This window comes from Schistocerca gregaria, chromosome 1 (genome assembly GCF_023897955.1).
Source record: "Schistocerca gregaria isolate iqSchGreg1 chromosome 1, iqSchGreg1.2, whole genome shotgun sequence".
In the NCBI taxonomy this organism is placed as follows: Eukaryota; Metazoa; Arthropoda; class Insecta; order Orthoptera; family Acrididae; genus Schistocerca; species Schistocerca gregaria.
The window spans coordinates 492,749,804-492,770,799 of record NC_064920.1 but is presented as its reverse complement, the minus strand read 5'-3'; the positions used below and the strand labels follow the sequence as shown (position 1 = coordinate 492,770,799).

Here is a 20,996-nt window from a genome sequence, read left to right as displayed (position 1 = left end):
GCCAAATGGCGCGACACCTTTCTCGGCCCTCTTTCCAGGGGCTCTTCTAACTCATCTACAGTCTAATTTAAATTAAGTGGCATCTGGCGTTTAAGGTGCAAACATGCAACGTTGGTGCGTTAAATACTGTCTGCAGGCAACCGCCTCAGCGCCTCGCCCTTCGGCGATAGAAAATTCGCTTTAAAGTCTCTATTTTCGCCATAAGTCAAGTCAAATTCATATACAGTATAAACTTCTGTAGTATCTCTAAGCATTCCCAAAATCTGTTCTTAATTTTAATTAGGGTCAGACTAACATTAATTTTTTTTAAACGATGAAGCTTCCATGTTCCGACAGCTTCAAACCTCGCGTCTTATATCTTAAACGCCATTTCCAAAATATCACTCTAGGCGCTGAATCTACCCAAATTTGCATATTCCATTACGTTTCCTGCATGCAAGGTTCTGAAAACGGTGTGTATATGCAAAATTTAACGAGTAACAAGTATGAAGTTTAAAGTCTCTGTCATTTTCAAAAGTCGTCCAAAAGTTATGAAATTCACGCATGGTGTCTCTAAGAGCATCAAAATATTTTCTTTAATTTTAATTAGGACCGGTTTTACGTTCATTATCAAAATGGTACAAATGAAATGAAATGAGCGTATGGCATCATTGGCCGGGAGGCTCCCTTCGGGGAAGTTCGGCTGCCCAGTGCAAGTCTTTATATCATTCGACGCCACACTGGGCTACTCGCGCGCCAGTCTTGAGGATAAAATGATGATGAGGATAACACAACACCCAGATCACGATCGGAGAAAGTCTCCAACCCGACAGGGAACTGAACCCGCCCCGCTTGCATGGGAGACACGCACGGTACCATCCATCTCAAGCAGGCGGACAAAATGTTAGAAATGTCTAGTCAGAAAAAGTTTCCTTTTTTATCACTACTTATCTCAACAATTATTGAACTTAGAGAAAGCAATGTTCGACTCGCAAAAGAGACTCATGTAAATGGAGGACATCTCAAAGAGAGATCATGATTAAATCGGGTAATTCCATAGGGTATTAGAAACACTGGTGTTAATTTGGAAAATTACTATAGCTCTATATGTGTCGCTTCCATGTGAATAATGGAATTAGGATCAGGTAAATTACTTCTCACAAACACGTATACAAACACTTTGCTTGTAGTTGTTCCCTTCATGACATTGAACGGGGGAAAAATTAACACACATTGACATGCACTCCACAATGTTTCGCAAAGCGAAGACGTAGACAAGCGTAAGTACGTCCACGCGCTTTTCTTTTGGAGAAATTCCAGTCATCACTTGCCGCGGCGTTTTAGAGCTCACAGATTACGTGAGAAAGTTTCGTTTTATGTATGGAGGACAGCACAAAGGGTGTATGTGGACGGGAGCCGTAAACTGTACCCCTACCTACTCATACTTTTGTCTCATTCGGACGTCTCCGCTTTATAACCAACTCTACGAGGTGCCGTAAACTATATGCTTTTAATCTAGAAATTCATATTGCGGCACATTTCCCACTCAAGAAAGGAAAGAGAGAGACACAATGTCTCGGTTTGCTCGAAGTACCTCCATTGTGTGGGATGGCATCAGAATTTAACTGCGCGTTAATTTCGTTACCTGACTACGGCCAAGTTTGCATTCCAAATACTAAAAAAAGGAGACGTCAATATTTCCTCCTTTACAACTCAATGCCTCAGAAATGATGAAACGGAAATATTTTGAAATTATTTCTCTTATCGACAAAAAAAAGGTTTAATTGCCCCCCATTTCTCACCTGAGAAATGCGATAAATAGACACAAAATTCATAAATAATGTGGTCGTCCGAAATAACGAAAATCAGTTCTATAATTGTGTAAATGATTGCAGTGGTACTCAATTCATATTGTCACGACCGAGCGCTGTGGGGCAGCGGCTAGCACACTGGACTCACTTTCGGCCTCCTGATTTAGGTTTTCCGTGATTTCCATAAATCGCTCCAGCCAATGGCGGATCGTTCCTTTCAAACGGCTCGGTTGATTTCCTTCCCTAATCTGATGGGTCAGATGACCTCGCTGTTTGGTCCCCTTCCCCAAAATCAATCAAGCAACCAAACGTATTACCATGTCTTAAGTAAGAACCATTGAGGTTACATTGAAATGTGAGATGTGCACTCAGCTATAACATTAAGAACTAGAGATTAATTTGTATGTGCTATAAGAGCAGAACTTTGAACTGAGATTGTAACATACGCGAATTTAAGATAAGGAACAACGTGTCCATGCATGAGGTAAAATGCAACACGCAAACTAAAGGAAAACTGAAGGAGAGTGTTCAAATGTCTTGTACTTAGTTACAATGTGCACACTCACCAATTGTACGTTTCAGCTTTCAATTTTATTTTGATAGTATCATCGCTAATAAAGTATGGTATTTTCGGACAACTACACCAAATATTTCATTGCATTCATCAATGCAATTTTTCGATTACCTTTCGGCGTCAATGAACTTAACATACATATACACTGATTAGCCACAACTTTATGGCCACCGCCCTACTATAGATACTAATATAAATCCGTCCAGGCGATAGAGACATCACCTAGCGAGGAATAAATGCTAGTCAGACACATGCACAGTGCATGCAGCATCAGGCAGAGTGCTGTCCTTGTGCAGAGGGGTCAAGGAGCTACTTGTCGGGTATTTGAGAAGTGCTGTGGTGAGCGTCTTCAAAGCGTGGCGAAACCAAGTTGAAACCATGTCCAGACGTCATCGTGTTGGGCACCCACCCCTCATTAGAGATGTCGGACGTCGTAGGCTTGGCAGACTGATAAAACAGGACACGCTGCGAACTATGGCGGAACTAACACTAGACTTTAATGCTGGAAAGAGTACAAGTGTGTTTGAACACGTAGTTCACCGGTCACTTCTGACAATGGGCATCCGCAGCCGACGACTCACGCATATGTGTCAACGTTAACACCACGACATTGGCAACTACGACTGGAATGACGTGACAACCGGCGCTGGACGTTGGCGTAGTGGCACAGCGTTGCATGGACCGCTGAATCCCGACACCTTCTTCATCGTGCCTATAGGAGGGCGTGGATTCGTCATCTTCCAGTGAAACAGCTATTCGACTCCTGCGTTGCGAGACGGAAACAAACTGTCGGCGGCTCGATTATACTCTGGAGAAAAATCGCGTGGCCGTCCATGGATCCAGTGGAACTCGTGCAAGGCACCAAGACGGCCAAGGAGTATCATACACTGGTTGAAGGCAACGTACACCCCTTCATGGGGATCATGTTTCCCGACGGCAGTGTCATTTTTTAACAACATAATGCGTCATCTCACAGGACCAGTAATGTGGTGGAGTGGTTCGAGTAACACCGTGGCGAGTTCCAATTGATGTGCTAGCAACTCAACACCCCAGATCTGAACATCTGGGATGTGATGGATCTTGGAGTCAGAGCTCATCGCCCTCCTCCCCGGAATTTAGGTGAATTAGATGACCTGTGTTTGTCCAGATATGGTGCCATCTTCCTTCAGCGAACTACCAAGACCTCATTGCTTCCACGCCACGACGCCTCACCGCTGTTATCCGTGCCAAAGGTGGACATACCGTGTATTCGGTAGGTGGCCATTACATTCTGGCTGAACAGTGTACGTAGCCAAATTTAACTCGGTAACGCAGTGTAGTGGAATTAGACAGTGCCTATGGAATTAGATTAGGAAATGACACACTAAAAGTTGTCAGTGAGTTTTGATGTTTGGACAGAAAAATAACTATTGATGGATGAAGCAGAGGGGAAATTAAATGCATCCTGGGAATAACAAGAAAAATATTTCTGAAAAGGAGAAGTTTTTTAACATCTAATATTAATTTAAATGTTAGGAACTCCTTATGAAGGTCTCAGTCTGTAGGTAATATTGTACCGAAGTGAAACGTGGAAGAGACAGAAAAGAATAGAAGCTCTTGAGAAAACGGCGTTACAGAAGAATTTTAGGAATGAGGAGGGTATACCGAGCAACTAATGAGGAGGTACTGAACCGAACTGACGAAAAAGAAATTTATGGTTCAGTCCGACCAAAAGAAATGGTTAGTTGATAGAACGCATTCTAAGGCCTCTAGGAATCGTTAATTTAGTAACGGAAGCAAATGTGGGTGATTAACACTGTGGACGGAGACGAAGGTTCTAAACAAGCTTCAAGATCTCTGGATGATACTTTTAATCAGTAGGTTTTTTGTTTTCTGGATATGCCAAACTTGTGTTTCTGATTTTTATTAATAATTATTTATTAATAAACATAATTCAAGGAAATATGTGATTTTTATTGTTTTCATCTTCTTTTTGTGTACTGCTGAGTTGATTTGTAAGGAATTATATTTCATGCCACTGAAGAAAATGGTGGTATCATCAAATAAAATGCTGTTATCAACATACCTCCTGGAATAAATAACATTGTCACTAAGATGACTATTAGTTGATAAAAATTGATGCTGTAGGTTCCTTATGCATATATGAGTTAGCAGGCCACCTAGACTACTACCCATTGCCAGGCCATGCCGCTTTTGTACGATTTATTGTTGAAACTGAAATAATTATGTAACAAGATGAATTCCAACAATTCTATCCATTTGTATACTTCTGATAAGCTTAACGTTTTAAATTTATTCGGATTATTTTTTATTATTTTAACAGTTTCTTCAACTGGTATATCTGTGTATAAATTGACTATTAGCGGCGGTAAACATTGATGTTGGTGGTATACGCATATTTGTAACGTTTTGTATCGGTTCGACGGTGTTTTTGATGGTGCATGCCTTTTTCAAGGTTAAACTGCCTGCAGTTAGGTGTATCAGTTTTCTGATGGCCTTCTATATAGGACTGTGTGTGGAGTTCACAGTGGGATGTATCAGACAATATGAATGTGAATTTCGGTTTGTACACAAAATGCTGGTTCATTACAGTTGAGCCACATGTTTCAAATTATATTAATAGGAAGTTACATTTACTTAGCACATTTTAACACGCACTGAATTTTGTGAGTTGGATCAGTAACTATTTCGGTGATAGTGCTGCTGCTGAAAACTTCAAAGGATTTGTCAGTGTAGGAGTTGCCTGTACCTCCTTTGACTAAGAGATCATAATTTTTGAATACTTCAAATTTTATTACTTTGATGATTTTAAGTTCATGACTGTAATGTGATATGGTTTAGCTAGGTGCCTGTATATAGTACTTTCAACTTGAAAGGCAATGCATTCCTTCCATTTAAATTCACTTTTGATTCATCGCATGTGATCTTTGTGGATGCAATAATTTTTTTTTGTGGTTTCACTGTTTAGTCTAGTGGCAGTTTGTGTTTGAGACTTTTGTTCAATAGCTGCATTTCTTTACCATCAAAGGTAATGCTAGTTGAATAGATGGCTCTGTTTTTAACTTTTTGTTGTGTTGAAACAAAATATTGCTGTGTGCTAAACAGGTCTTTAGATTTCTTTTGAAGGAAGAGAATATCGTAGGGCAGACAAACTGTTTCCAAGGTGTAAATGGTAACAATGCAGTTGATTATTACTGTGTTCTTTCTTTTTATAAAGAAGTTCTATTTTAGCGCAGCTTTTCCTACCCAATATGGTTAGTCAACTTCACGTTCATAGCTGACTTCATTAGCTTAATTTTATAGTTCTCGAATGCATGTATGTCCTTCATTCCCTTGCTAGGTGAACATACAGCAACTTTTCGGTAATTGACTTTCTACGGCTTCATGGTTGTGTTACAAGATAAACTATGTCATCAAAAGTATCCGGACATCTGGACGAAAATGACTTACAAGTTTGTGGCGCCCTCCATCGGTAATGCTAGAATTCAATATGGTGTTGGCCCACCATTAGCCTTGATGACAGCTTCCACTCTCGCAAGCATACGTTGAATCAGGTGCTGAAGGTTTATTGCGGAATGGAAACCCATTCTTCACGGAGTGATGCACTGAGGAGAGGTAACGAAGTCGGTCGCCGAGGCCTGGCACGAAGACGACGATCCAAAACATCTCAGAGGTGTTCTGTAGTACTCAGGTCAGGACTCTGTGCATGCCAGTCCATTACAGGGACGTTATTGACGTGTAACGACTCCGCCACAGGCAGAGCATTATGAACAGGTGCTCGATCGTGTTGAAAGATGCAATCGTCATCCCAGAATTGCTATTCAACAGTGGGAAGCAAGATGGCGCTTAAAACATCAATATAGGCCTGTGTTGTAATAGTGCCACTCAAAAGAACAAGTTAATGCTATTTTATCAAAAACTGACATATTGAACCCGAGGCTGTGTACAATCTTATCGGTTGACTCTCACATATAAGATTACAGCAACCAGCCACTTTTTACAATGCTATTTACTTACTTAAACTGCGCCGTTACCGGTTTCGGACCAATAGGTTCATCTTCAGACGGCTAGTTCACGTTTTAAATTACATTTCGTGTTTTGTTTTCCCACCTGACGAAACGTCCTTGAGGTGGCGATGCCAATGAAGAATCTTCGCTATTACGTTCCAGTGCAGGTCGCTTATCATCTTGCAACATCTAAAACTGTATAATGCACTTTTTTGTGTATATATATGCACATAATGTAACATATCACTATAATATAGATTTTAAGTTAATGTGAGTTAATATCAGCAGATGGATGAAAAAATAATATATAAATCACATCATGTAGTAAACGAATTTTTGCGACAAAGAAATTTGAGATCTCTGTGCCCTACAACAACAGAATCAGCTATAAATATCTAGGATTAACGTGGTAATGAAGGAATGTGATATATCATTTTGAGAATTTTTCACAATTTATTCTACATAAGATGTTCAGTCAGTAAACAGATTTAAGTGAGGACGCCGCTATTACTGTCCGACCGCGGTACATGGGCTTTTAAAATGCATGCCGCTACAAAAAATTTACCGTTCTCAAAATGTGAAATGAGATGACTCACGTCTTTCGCGCCAACTTAGTTCCGTCCTGACTATGAAAGAAAGTAACGACAGCGTATGCAAGATCAACGTCAAAACTAGTTTTGTCATGGCATCTATTTTGTTTTACTGCAGCAACTGTGTGTGTGTGTGTGTGTGTGTGTGTGTGTGTGTGTGTGAAAGGACACCCACGTGAAACAAGAAATACTGTTCCACAGTCACGCAACTTTATTTTAATGACCTTAATACCTATTTATTTAACTTGTTTTATTTACAGATTCTTCATTTTGGAAGGGAAGAAGTAGACAGTAAGAGATTAGCAGCTGTAACAGTTCAAAATAGTTAATAATTACCATTAGTAGTATCTTGTCTCGAAAATTTAAAATTAATAACTTAATTGAAAAAATGTCTTCGCTGTTAGTTTGGATGAAATAAAACACGAAACTAACATGCGTTTAAATTGTGATATAAATTTGTGCTCAGAAATATGGAAGTCAATTAAGTTAGCAGCCGAGGAGTAGGAGTAGAGTCTTTGATTACTAATCAAAACGCCCTTGGTCCCGGATTAGAAACCCGCTACCACTGAAATTTTGATTAAAATTCAGCGTTGGCGGACGAAGACTTCCAGCATAAGGAGTCAACACATTCCGCTAACGTCCTTGTCAAAGAGGGCGAAGGAGCGGACAGACGTTCAGGGCACTATCTTGTTCTTGGGGTGGGAAACTGCCTCTAAGGGTGGAAGAATCAGCAATAATCAACGGCGTGAGGATGCATAAGACAATGGAAACCAGTGAATTAAAGATACATAACGTGTGTCCACAGGACCCGTGGTTTGTAACTGAAAAAGTGTCATGATGACCTCTCCATTGGCAAAAGATTCTGGAATAGTCCCCAATTCGGATCTCTGGGACGAGACTGCCAGAGGGGAGGTGACCATGAAAAGAAGATGGAATAACCAACGAAAGGATAAAGTTCTACGAGTCAGTGTGTGGAATGACACAAGCTTGAGCGTGTTAGGTAAGCTAGAAAATTAGAAAAGGGAAATGCAAAGGCTCACTCTAGATATAGTAGGATACAGTGACGCTTCATTTCTGACGAAATGGAAAGAAGACAAGGAATTCTGGTCAGATGATAATAGGGTAATATCAACAGCAGCAGAAAATGGTATAACGGGAGTAGCGTTAGTAATAAATAGGAAGGTAGGGCACAGTTCCTGTCAACAGTTCAATGATAGGTTGTTTTTTATTAGAATCGACAGAAAACCAACGGTATCAACGATAGTTCAGGTATACATGCCGACGTCGCAAGCTCAACATGACGAGACAGAGAAATTATATGAGGACATCAAAGGGTAATATAGAGCATAAATGGAGATGAGAATCTAATAGTCATGGGGGACTGGAGTGTAGTTGTTGAGGAAGGAGTAGAAGAAAAAGTTATCTACATCTACATCTATATCCATACTCCGCAAGCCACCTGACGGTGTGTGGCGGAGAATAGGAGAATATAGACCTGGTACAAGGAATGAGAGAGGAGAAAGACTGAGTTCAGTAATAAATTTCAACTACTCTGTTCAGTAATCACAAGAGGTGGAGGTATACTTGGGAAAGGCCGGATGATACGGGAAGATTTCCGTTAGGTTACATCACGGTCAGACAGAGATTCCAGAATGAGATATCGGATTGTAGGGCGTACCCACGAGGAGATCACTTTGTAATAGTGATGAAGGGTACGCTGAAGTTTAAGAGATCAGTCAGTATGAATCAATACACAAATAAGTGGCATACGGAAGTACTAAGGAATGACGAGATACGCTTCAAGTTATCTATGGCTATAGACACAGCAACAAGGAGTATCTAAGTAGACAGTATAGTTGAAGAGTAATGGACATTTCTAAAAATGGCAATCACGGAAGTTGGAAGAAAAAAAAGGTAAAAAGAAGGTAACTGCGAAGAAACCATGGGTGACAGAAGAAATACTTCAGTAGATCGATGAATGAAGGAAGTACAAGAATGTTGAGGAAGATTCAGGAATACAGAAATACGAGTTGCTAAGAAATGAAGTAAATAGGAAGTGCAGGGAAGCTAAGACAAAATGGCTGCATGAAAAATCTGAAGAAATCTAAAAAGAAAAGATAGCCGGTGTAACATATAGGAAAGTCGAAGACCCTTCGTTAAAATTAAAAGCGAGGGTGGTAGCATTAAGAGTTCAACGGAAATTCCACTGTTACATGCAGAGGAGAGGGCGGATAGGCGGAAAGAGTACATTGAAGGCCTCTATGAGGCGGAAGATTTGTCTGATGTGGTAGAAGAAGAAACAGGAGTCGATTCAACTGCGAAGAAACCATGGGTAACAAAAAACTCTTCAGCCGATCGCTGAATCGATTAATACCAAACACAGGCCTTAGTTTAAGGAAGAAAGTTATGAGAATGTGCGTTTGGAGAACAATATTGATGGTACTGGAACATAAACCGTGGGAAAATTTGGCAGAAGAGACTCCAAGTATTTCAGATGTAGTGCTACAGACGTCCGCAGCTCGTGGTCGGGCGGTAGCGTTCTCGCTTCCCGCGGCCGGGTTCCCGGGTTCGATTCCCGGCGGGGTCAGGGATTTTCTCTGCCTCGTGATGACTGGGTGTTGTGTGATGTGCTTAGGTTAGTTAGGTTTAAGTAGTTCTAAGTTCTAGGGGACTGATGACCATAGATGTTGAGTCCCATAGTGCTCAGAGCCATGTGAACCATTTTTTTGTGCTACAGACGAATGTTGAGAATGAGGTGGGCTGATAAGGTAAGGAATGAGGTGGATCGGCACAAAGTCGGAGAGAAAAGCTGTATGTGGAAAACACTGACAAGGAGAAGGGACAGGATGATAGGATATCTGTTAAGACATCAGGCTATGAGTTAGAGAGAACCTTAGAGGGCGATAACTGTAGAGAAAGACAGAGATTAGAATAAATCGAGCAGGTAGTGGAGGACGTTGGTTGCAAGTGCTACTCTGAGACGAAGAGTTTTGCACAGGAGAGGAATTCGTGGCGGGCCGCATCAAACCAGTCAGAAGACAGACAGGACGCCCGTACAAAAGACACTGACGCTGAGATATACGAAGCGCGTACCATTCCAAATCATACGGGGCCGTGGGCCCCTTGGAGCCTCTCTGCACCTGGACCATAGAAGACATTATGCGAATGCTACTAAAAGCCATTATCAGAAAGGAAGGGGCGTTGGGCACGCAGCCCATGGTTAGGTCACCAGTAGGCATGCAGGCATTCGCAGATGAATGAAAGACGCTCGAGAGAAAGAGTCGACAGAAGGACCAGTACACAGATGCAGGAAATGTGCATGTATGGGAAACAGCGCAGCTCGTCATATCGAAGAAATGACTTGACGAATGCGTAGGTCTTTTTTAGCGGAAGAGAAGAGGGCGGTACCCAACATTTACGAAAGTTATTGTTAAATAACACAATTGGCAAGAAGAAGATGAGCTGGCAAATCAGATGCCTGGACACGAACATAGCGAACTTTTCAGAATGGTAGCGAAGAGATTTCCCAGGGTTCAGCTTCACTCATGCAAAGAGGGCAGGATTTACGACACACCTATACAGCTCTGAAGTCGGTCAGTAATTTGGTTCTGAGCGATGTGACAGAAACTACAGCCGGTAGCCCCCGCCCACCATGAGCTCTGACCGCAGCCACTGCCGCCTAGGTATTCTGCACTACTTGCCGAGACACAAGCGCTGCTACCGTGAACCCCACAGTCCGCTCATCAAACGACCATCGACCAGTAAACGACGTGCGTTACAGCACACCCTTGAATATATCCATGTCAGTGTTCTGCTTAACCTGGTAACCAGTCTTAGGGATTTTCGTTAATATAGCAGGCGTATTACAATTTCAACAATAATACTGAAAAATGGTCTTTGAGCACAAAGACAGGTGAATAACTTAAAAATTGTAACAGTTCTCTATACGTTAATATCTTGTGGCCGAAACCAACTTTTATGTTTTATAGAACATACTTGTAGGGAGTTAATGTATATCTTTTAGTTGTGGTAAAAGAGGTAGTAAGAAATTATACGTGCAAAAAATACATCGTGTCCATTCTGTGGTTTTCAATGGAATAAACATTGAATTCCTTTGATTGCTTATTGTAAACCGCTTAATATTATTTAATCCCATCAACACCAACTCTTCTTCCATAACGTGTATTACATAGGAGGGAAGGGGGGGGGGATAGTTTAACGTCTCACTATCAAAAAAAGAAAAAAATTGTTAATTGCAGTTCACTATAGTAACAATATACTTTTTAAAGAAGTACGGATGCATAACTAGGATCCAGAACCTGAAAGTATGTTTTAGCTCGCTCTTAGCAATACCAATGCATTTTAAAAAACCTGTATCACGAAGGGAACTTCATGACGATGACAAAAATATTTAAAAAATATAGATTTCGGTGACTGTTGTTTTCTTTTGTTCGGAATGTACTTTTTAGATTTATGAATAAGTAGGGTCCTGAAACCGAAAACATTGAATATGACATTGGTTGTGAAAAGTCACATCCGTTACTGAGACTTAAATTTTTAGGTTAAGTTTAACTGATACATTTAGTACATTTATGGAATCTGTTGGAAGACTTCATCCAAAACAATAAATGCTTTTTTGACAAACTTTAATTCGAAAGTAGCTCACTACATTACAATATTTTCATGATGTGGTCATAAAGTACACCTCTCCCCCCCCCCCCCCCTTGTATCGCGAGGGTTAATATTTTGAAAGTAATAACACATGACTCATGTGGTACTAGTAAGTAGTAATGTTGGGGTCATGATGAGGAGCAAAATACTGTAAGTTCCTGTATGTCCACTAATTTGTCTTCAGATACTTGTAAGAAACCTGGATAAAGATAGTAATCTCTCAAGGGACAAATAAAATTTCAGTGGCCGTTGAAAAACATGGTAGAAGTATCTTTTTCTCTGTGTGATTCTTACCTTGCTATGCGTTTTGAGTCTGCTGAAATTGTCCTCGGGGCGTTTGGTCCACTACTTCCCCAGACTTTGTACATTGTTACTGTAGCCGACATTTCCCTCGCGAGAGAATAGTAACTGTACTGGTATTTAAAATAAGTCTCATTTATTCTTCAGTCTCAGTTGCATATTTTTTAATAAGTGACACGTTTCAGTCTCTCTGGATCGTCTTCAGATGTTCGTAGTTGCGTCGGCTAAAAGTCATGTCTGTGTCAGAACCCTACATCAGAGTACTGACTGATTTTTCTTGTCATTAGATAAGTTCTCCGCAGTCCATTTTATAACGACATACGTATGGCAAAATAACAAACATTATGGCATTGAATACATTGTTTAAAGTTAGAAAAGAAGTGGAGAATAAAAAATCTGTCCACTGAACGAGGTGTAGGTTGGCATATTTAAAATAAAAATAAATTCACTGCTAGTACATTATGATGCAGTGGGGCATTTGCTAACGGGCCTCTTTTTTCTCCCCAATAGACGTTGAACTTGTTGTTTTTGTCCTTTTTCAGGCATATTACGTCAGTATTCCTGAAAATAATTTCTTTTGTTCGTAAAGCTTTTGGCCATTGTAATATGCAGAAGGTGATCTGTACGAAAGGCACAATTTTCAATAGTTTTGTAATGCTGTTTTATAAGAAGTATCTGAAGTAAGTGGCTGTGGTTCAAACAAAATATTTTGTGAAAATAAAATGATTCTGGCATGCTTTGCTTACATTCCCGTAGATGGAGCATTTAATTCCATTAATTATGATTAATTTGCAATTAATGTAGCAACTGTTTCTCAGGTAACAGAAGTCTTAATGGTATAAGAACGCCATCACATATCTAGTACTTGTAAACTCAGCCGGCCGCCGTGGCCGAGCGGTTCTAGGCACTTCAGTCCGGAACCGCGCGACTGCTACGGTCGCAGGTTCGAATCCTGCCTCGGGCATGGATGTGTGTGATGTCATTAGGTTAGTTAGGTTTAAGTAGTTCTAAGTTCTAGGGGACTGATGACCTCAGATGTTAAGTCCCATAGTGCTCAGAACCATTTGAACCATTTTTTTGTAAACTCACGTAACTATTTTTAAAACCTGCAGACGGCGCTGGACGGATGTAGATAGCTGAGTATATCTCTGATGTTTCGGCTGATATTTGGCGCTGTGTACCTGAGTCAGCCGAAAGAAATACTGTTCAATATGTTTTTCATGCGACGTCCAGTGTCTATGGAAAGCGTTGGTTTATTCCAAATGCAAACAAGTTGATTTTTAAAGTGGAATTTTACGCACCCATTAGATAGAAGAAAGAAAGGCTATGGTCGGCGTCGGGATCGTTAGAGACGGATCAGAAGTTCAGGTTGTTTCAAGATGGGGAAGGAAATATGCCGTACTCTTTCAAAAGAACCATCGCAGTGTTTGCCTGGAGCAATTTAGGGATCTCACGGAAAACCTGAATCTGGATGGTCCGATGCGCATTTGAACCGCCGTCCTCCCGAATGCGTTTCTAGTGTGCTAAACAGTGCGCCACAAAGCTCGTTCATTTGATAGAGCGGTCTCATACTAGACTAGTGAGATATTAGTTTTATCGCTATGTATTAAAAGGGGCAGTAAAAAAACAAGAATCACCAGTCCCCCAGAGACAACAGCACCAGCCGGGTTGCGCTGACTGCTAGCACCGTGAACAGCGCTTCCCAGTTGCTACTGGAGTACTTGGTGATTCTTCATGTCCTTCTGTTCCTGTTAATAGACTCGGTTAAAAAAAATTCTCTGGAGGAATGTGGAAGCGCTCCATCGAAAAAAATTCTGTTGAAAATCATTTCGTTTGTTAACGGAAAACAAAGGGACACCATCCGTCGACAATGGGAGTCGCATGAAAGACGTGATTAACACAATTTGTTTGGGCTGACTCCGGCTACACACTGCGAAAATGAAATAGCAGATATCCGCCGATACGCCGATGAAATGCGTCTTATGTGGTATATCTTCTATAAGTGAAGCTAATGAAACTCCGGTTTCTCATCTTCACTCTAGCACCAACAAAAAACAAAACGTACTGCTGTTTCGCTGTACTGTCTTCATTGGATGAATCGAAGCATAAGCTGAGGGTACAGTAAAATCTACAGTCTCGTCAATTACACTACTGGCCATTACAATTGCTACACCAAGAAGAAATGCAGATGATAAACGGGTATTCATTGGACAAATATATTACACTAGAACTGACATGTGATTACATTTTCACGCAATTTGGGTGCATAGATCCTGAGAAATCAGTACCCAGAACAACCACCTCTGGCTGTAATAACGGCCTTGATACGCCTGGGCATTGAGTCAAACAGAGCTTGGATGGCGGGTACAGGTACAGCTACCCGTGCAACTTCAACACTATACCACAGTTCATCAAGAGTAGTGACTGGCGTATTGTGGCGAATAAGTTGCTCTGCCACCATTGACCAGACGTTTTCAATTGGTGAGAGATCAGGAAATTGTGCTGGCCAGGGCAGCAGTCGAACATTTTCTGTATCCAGAAATGCCCTACATGATCTGCAACATGCGGTCATGCATTATCCTGATGAAATGTAGGGTCTCGCAGCGATCGAATGAAGAGTAGAGCCACGGGTCGTAACACTTCTGAAATGTAACGTCGACTGTTCAAAGTGCCGCCAATGTGAACAAGGGGGTGACCTAAACGTGTAACCAATGGCACCCCATACCATCACGCCGGGTGATAAAATAGTATGGCGATGACGGAAAGACACTTCCAATGTGCGTTCATGGCGATGTCGCCAAACACGGATGCGATCATCATGATGCTGTAAACAGAACCTGGATGCATCCGAAAAAGTGATGTTTTGCCATTCGTGCACCCAGGTTCGTTGTTGAGTACACCATCGCAGGCGCTCCTGTCTGTGATGCAGCGTCAAGGATAACCGCAGCTATGGTCTCCCAGCTGATAGTCCATGCTGCTGCAATCGTCGTCGAACCGTTCATGCAGATGGTTGTTGTCTTGCAAACGTCGCCATCTGTTGACTCAGGGATCGAGACATGGCTGCACGACCCGTTATAGCCAGTCGGATAAGATGCCTGTCGTCTCGACTGCTAGTGATACGAGGCCGTTGGGATCCACCACGGCGTTTCGTATTACCCTCCTGAACCCACCGATTCCATATTCTGCTGACAGTCATTGGATCTCGATCAACGCAGCAATGGCGCGATACGATAAACCGCAATCGCTATAGGCTACAATCCGACCTTTGTCAAAGTCGGAAACGTGATGGTATGCATTTCTCCTCCTTACACGAAGCATCACAACAACGTTTCACCAGGCAACGCCGGTAAACTGCTGTTTGTGTATGTGAAATCGGTTGGAAACTTTTGTCATGTCAGCACGTTGTAGGTGTCGCCAATGGCGCCAACCTTGTGTGAATGCTCTGAAAAACTAATCATTTGCATATCACAGCATCTTCTTCCTGTCGCGTCTGTAGCAATTTCAATGGCCAGTAGTGTATTTTCTGCCACAACCAGAAGCAAATACGCTTCCACGAAAATAAGTTGTAAAATGTTAGACTACCCTTAACGTACAATTTGTACCTCTTAGAGGTTGATCAAAGCTTGTTTAAACGTTCAATACTTATACATCCAGAACTGTCTATTCGAGACTGACTTCAGGCAACGACAGTGATTGTCGAATTATAAGCAGCAATTACAATTAATTTCAGACAGCTTTATTTTGGTTTTCATTTTGATATAATTGTACATTATAGCTAAGTTTACAGTCCTTAATTCTAATTATTTTAGAGCGACCAATCACAAAGGAAAGCTCTCAGAAATAATGCTTTCTACTTTTGTGTGACCCGAGGAGACAAGAAGTATATATTAGCTTTGCATTGAGAAGGCACTTGCAATTTGGCCCGTTTTTTAGTTTTCGGTTGAAGACAACAGTATGCATTAGGAATAATACTCTTTCAACAGAAAGCTCTGAACGAACCACAAGCTCGAAACAAACTTTGGTTTTCTCTTCACAAATTGATGAACCATTAAAAATTTGCTTCTTTGCGTTGTGATTGGCCACAAGGAGTTTATGTTATGAGATCTATTTAATTTTCTATTTACCAACCTCTACTTAAACAGTAATTACTGTCTAGAAATTATATACGAATATGATAGTTGGGTATCGAAAAAATGTTTTACTACTAGTTAAAGAAATGCTACATGCGATATTGCGATGCAGATACACACATAAGAAATATGTATTACAGCATGCCAATTTAAATAACTTCTTACTTTTAGAATAATACATTATTTAACACAAAATGTCAGATGCAGAGAGTTGTCACAGTTTGTATTCTGTCTTGAAATATTGTATCACTTTTAATCACAACAATTTAATTATCTAGAGGAAAGTTACAGAAATTTGTTTAGCCATTACGTTACGAAATCGTGAGTTTAATCAAGAATTTGAGAGTAAAATAAATTTTTAGTTCTGACATATTTTTCATTGACAGCACAGTTTTAAATTAACTATGGTCATGCTTATAATGTGTACCTGTGAGAAATTTTGTAATCAGAACTAACAGCTGAATCTTAATGCTCCAAGCTCCAAAACACTGTGACTATCTGTCGGTCCACCCCTAAAATTTTATTCGTTTTGTCAATCTTCCATTACACACCCAGAGACTCTGAGACGGACGTGACTACCTTATTACATCACTTACAGCTCTTCTAGCTTTCGAGTGTGTTGAAAACGGAAAGGTATTTTATTTACTAACAGATGGCCGTATTAACGTGACTTATTAACGTGACTCGATAGCGCATGAGCGTAAAATAAGTGCAAGACGCAGTTTATAATCAGTCTGGCGTATGATTAAGGTGACTGAAAGACTACCAACCATTTATTACACTGCCAACTGAGTAATTGTTAGATTCAGGACGTTCAGTATTGAAGGATCGCTTTAATGTGATTATGTTTTTTTGAAAATAACCTTTTGGTGAAAATAGGGAGTGGCGAGATTGTAGCCTGACACAAGGTGGAATCAGTTCTCTTGAAATAATAAAGTACGAGTAATGTGTTACTTCAATAAAGGGAATGTAAATTCATCCACTATTCACAAATACATTTCGAATAAGGGATACTTTATTTATCAGAGATTAGTTTAAGTAACTTTCAAGCCTTTGCTTTCATGTTGCGGATTACGGCACAGCGATGTTATACAATATCTACTAAGGCCATGGTGTTGGTTACGTGGAAGAAAATCGCTGGGCATTGTAGCATTGAGGAGGCGAAATTTCTGATCCTAGCGCTAGTGCATATTCAGGTATTCGTTGCAGTCGAATGGAAGTAGTAAAAATCTAGAGGAGTGGCGTTAAGTTGAACCGAAATGAGTAAAAAATATGATATTAATATAGACAATGAGAACATCTGTGTAAATATTGTGAGAAAAAGGATATTACATCGTTAATACGAATGGAAATATTGTGATAAGCAGTTATTAAGTAAGTAGGACTTGATTAACAGTAGGCTGAAGTTAACAACCACGTGTGAATAATAATAAACGGTAGCTCTCGTGTAAGGTGTTTCAGCTAACTTTCACGAATTTTGGGGTGAGTAAATCAGAATGACATTAACCACAGTGAAAATGATACTGTAACATTAGTGATGTGTGTGAAAGTGAACTGGGAATGTTTAAGTATAAACATTGTTATGTACAAGGTGAATCGCCTAAATCCGCAAATATTGCGGAAAAGGAAAGTGCTATTGACGTGCACTTTTCACAGGACTTATTGGTAGTCAAGGGAGCGTAATGTTAGCCAATGAAATGATTTAATAATAGTTCCAAAAGTACATTTTTGTGCAAAAATACGCTTTGTAAATAGATCAATGGCCAGTGACTCTACAAAACTAAAATTGGGGTAAATAAGAATGTCAGTAGTGTTTTTGCAGGATTATAGTGCGAGTCGTTTAGGGATATCATATTTCGAAAAGATTCTACACGAACGCTTGTAAAATACCTGCGTTAGCACATACTAAAGAACAACAAAAGTGCGTACGCGGTTATGTGAATTCTGATATTTATGATTGTCTTCAATTTAATTTGCTACTCATAGCGTCCATGAAACACAGATCGGAGTGGGGTGGAAGATCACAAGGTGTCTATTAAAGTGTAGCCGTGACGGTTTAATGCCACGTGTCCCACACGCTGCTCGACTGCGTACTAAATATGGAATGACTACGCAATTTCTTGCGCTGGTTAAATGCTGTGCTAGAGTCACGTCACTGCTGTTCTTGTTAACATGCACTGTGGAACGATCGGGACTGACTGTCATGGCCATTAGACGGACGAACAATCCCTTGTGCCGTAGTTATATCTTTGAAAGTAAAAGAAGTAAAAACAGTGAATTCTTCAGTATAATTACCTCAGAAGGTACGGAACACCGCTTGGAATTCATGTCGCACGGAAACAATGCAGTGTAACACAGACATGTTGAGCCTACCGGATAAAATATTGGTGAAAGCACAATGGTCACTTTGGAGCGTTGTAGCTAATGTAGAATCAGGGCATGACAATGACGTGATGTGTATGTGACGGTTGATTGCATGGAATCAGAGCAGAAAAAGGAATCGGCGTGAAAAGGTGACAGGTTGGCATGAGCTATTGTATTTGGACGTTACTTGAAATGGTGGCGTATCAATGCGTGTTATCCAATGTGTCTATTACGAACTGTTTACCACTCGCAGTCATGTAACGCGGCGTAAGTAGATTGGATGTAAAAAGATCTTAACGGGCGGGAACTGGAGACCACGACTAGTCAATGATAATCGGTTTCAAACCCAACAGAATCGCTTCTGTCAGTGAATAAAGGCCCAATTCAATCAATATCTGAGCGAACATTCCGAAGTGAACTGCATGCAGTGAGCGTTTGGAGTCAGTATCTCCAACAAGGCAGTTACTAAGAAGAACACAGAAAGCTGGGTGTCTTCAATGGGCCAAAGAACACAGAAACTATAGATTAGTTGACAGTCGCGACTTCGCCTGTTTCCAAACTCCGCTAGGTGTCGAATGCATTGTCGACCCACTGACACGTTAGGCTGTTTGGAGGGCGTAGGTCACGCTGCAGGTGGTTCTACGGAGGTTTTGGGCAATCATAACTTCGGCTCACTCGTTCATAAACCAGTACGTTTGTTTCTATTTTTTCTTTATAAAGAGTGCGCTATGGGCATTCCCTGGCTGACAATAGCGGCGTTCACAAGTCTCACCCATTTGTTCCTGCTCTGATGAACACTAGGTAACTCTCTCGACTGGCCAACAGAATCACTCGATTTTAAACTCACGGAAAATCTGACAGTCACCATACAAGCAGCTCCACAGCTCTAAACGATCTAATCAGCAGTGAGCTGAAACTTGCGGATTGTATACCTCTCCCCATTGAGGAGATTTTCGAGGCCAGAGGCCGTGTTACACGGTATCGAGATATCTCGTGGGGTTGGCTAACTTTTTCTTTTATCCTTTTGTCGTGAGATACATTGAACAGTTTGTGTGTCGGTATGGTTTCCCAGCTACGGCAGAGCGTTTGGCTGGCTGGCTGGCTGGCCAGCGGCGCGCGGCGGTACTCACGTTGTTGAGCTTGAGCTTGGTCTTGATCTTGTCCTGCTTGTAGTGGCCGGACAGCTGGTAGAGGACGGCGCGGCTCCTGCGGCGGCCGTAGTTGGCGGGCGGCGCCTCGGGGTCGGCGTTGCCGTTCGCGTCTGCGCAGAACAGGCCCGCGCTCAGATTCAAAACTGGCCACAGGCACAAGTCCACACACAATGAGACGGAGCGTCTACGTTTCACACTCTACAAACTAGCATTATCATCTAGCATAGCAACAGCGGCGCCTTCATGGAACACACTCGCCACTGTCATTACATCTACGTCATTTACCAAATTATCTCACGGGGAACATTAGATTTTCGTTTTGGAAACAATAGTAGTCTAACACGTTATAACTTTTATTTTCTTTCTGATGATCTACCAGCGTCACGTAACTAATGCATCTGTGCAAAGTAGCGACGAGGATATTCCACCAACAGGCAGCGGTATGGAGGTGGAGTTGATTATTGGCCACGTTAGGGGCAGAACATAGGAAACTGAGCTGCGTGGCCACATATGCCGCCGGGAGGAGCGAACCCGTTGGTTTCTCCAGCTTTCTATAAATGCGCCGCGGGGCCCGGGAACCAGTCCACCATGCTTCATACACTGCTGGCCATTAAAATTTCTACACCACGAAGATGAAGTGATACAGATGCGAAATTTAACCGGCAGGAAGTAGATGTTGTGATATGCAAATGATTAGCTTTTCAGAACATTCACACAACGTGCTGACATGAGGAAAGTTTCCAACCGATTTCTCATACACAAACATCATTTGACCGGCGTTTCCTGGCGAAACGTTGTTGTGATGCCTCGTGTAAGGAGGACAAATGAGTACCATCACGTTTCCGACTTTGATAAAGGTCGGATTGTAGCCTATCGCGATTGCGGTTTATCGTATCACGATATTGCAGCTCGCGTTGGTCGCGATCCAATGTTAGCAGAATATGGAATCGATGGGTTCAGGAGGGTAATACGGAACGCCGTGCTGGATCCCAACGGCCTCGTATTACAGGCGTCTTATCCGCATGGATGTAATGTAATGTGAAGCCACGTCTCGATCCCTGAGTCAACAGATGGCGACGTTTGCAAGACAACAACCATCTTCAAGAACAGTTCGACGACGATTGCAGTAGCATGGACTATCAGCTCGGAGACCATGGCTGCGGTTACCCTTGACGCTGCATCACAGACAGGAGCGCCTGCGATGGTGTACTCAACGACGAACATGGGTGCATGAATGGCAAAACGTCATTTTTTCGGATGAATCCAGGTTCTGTTTACAGCATCATGATGATCGCATCCGTGTTTGGCGATATCGCGGTGAAAGCACATTGGAGGCGTGCATTCGTCATCGCCATACTTGCGTATCACTCGGCGTGATGGTATGGGGTGACATTGGTTACACGTCTCGGTCACCTCTTG

General features: G+C 41.5%; 1 protein-coding gene across 5 annotated transcripts in view; it reads right to left on the bottom strand.

Annotated features, from left to right (window-relative positions):
- LOC126353886 (potassium voltage-gated channel subfamily H member 8) overlaps positions 1 to 20,996 on the bottom strand; it is a 1,477,332-nt gene that overhangs the window by 349,639 nt on the left and 1,106,697 nt on the right. For all 5 annotated transcript variants that reach the window (XM_050003094.1, XM_050003103.1, XM_050003121.1 and 2 more), the window contains exon 5: positions 19,557 to 19,687. In XM_050003094.1, coding sequence (XP_049859051.1) covers positions 19,557 to 19,687 — 131 coding nt within the window. The remainder of the gene's footprint in view (positions 1 to 19,556; positions 19,688 to 20,996) is intronic.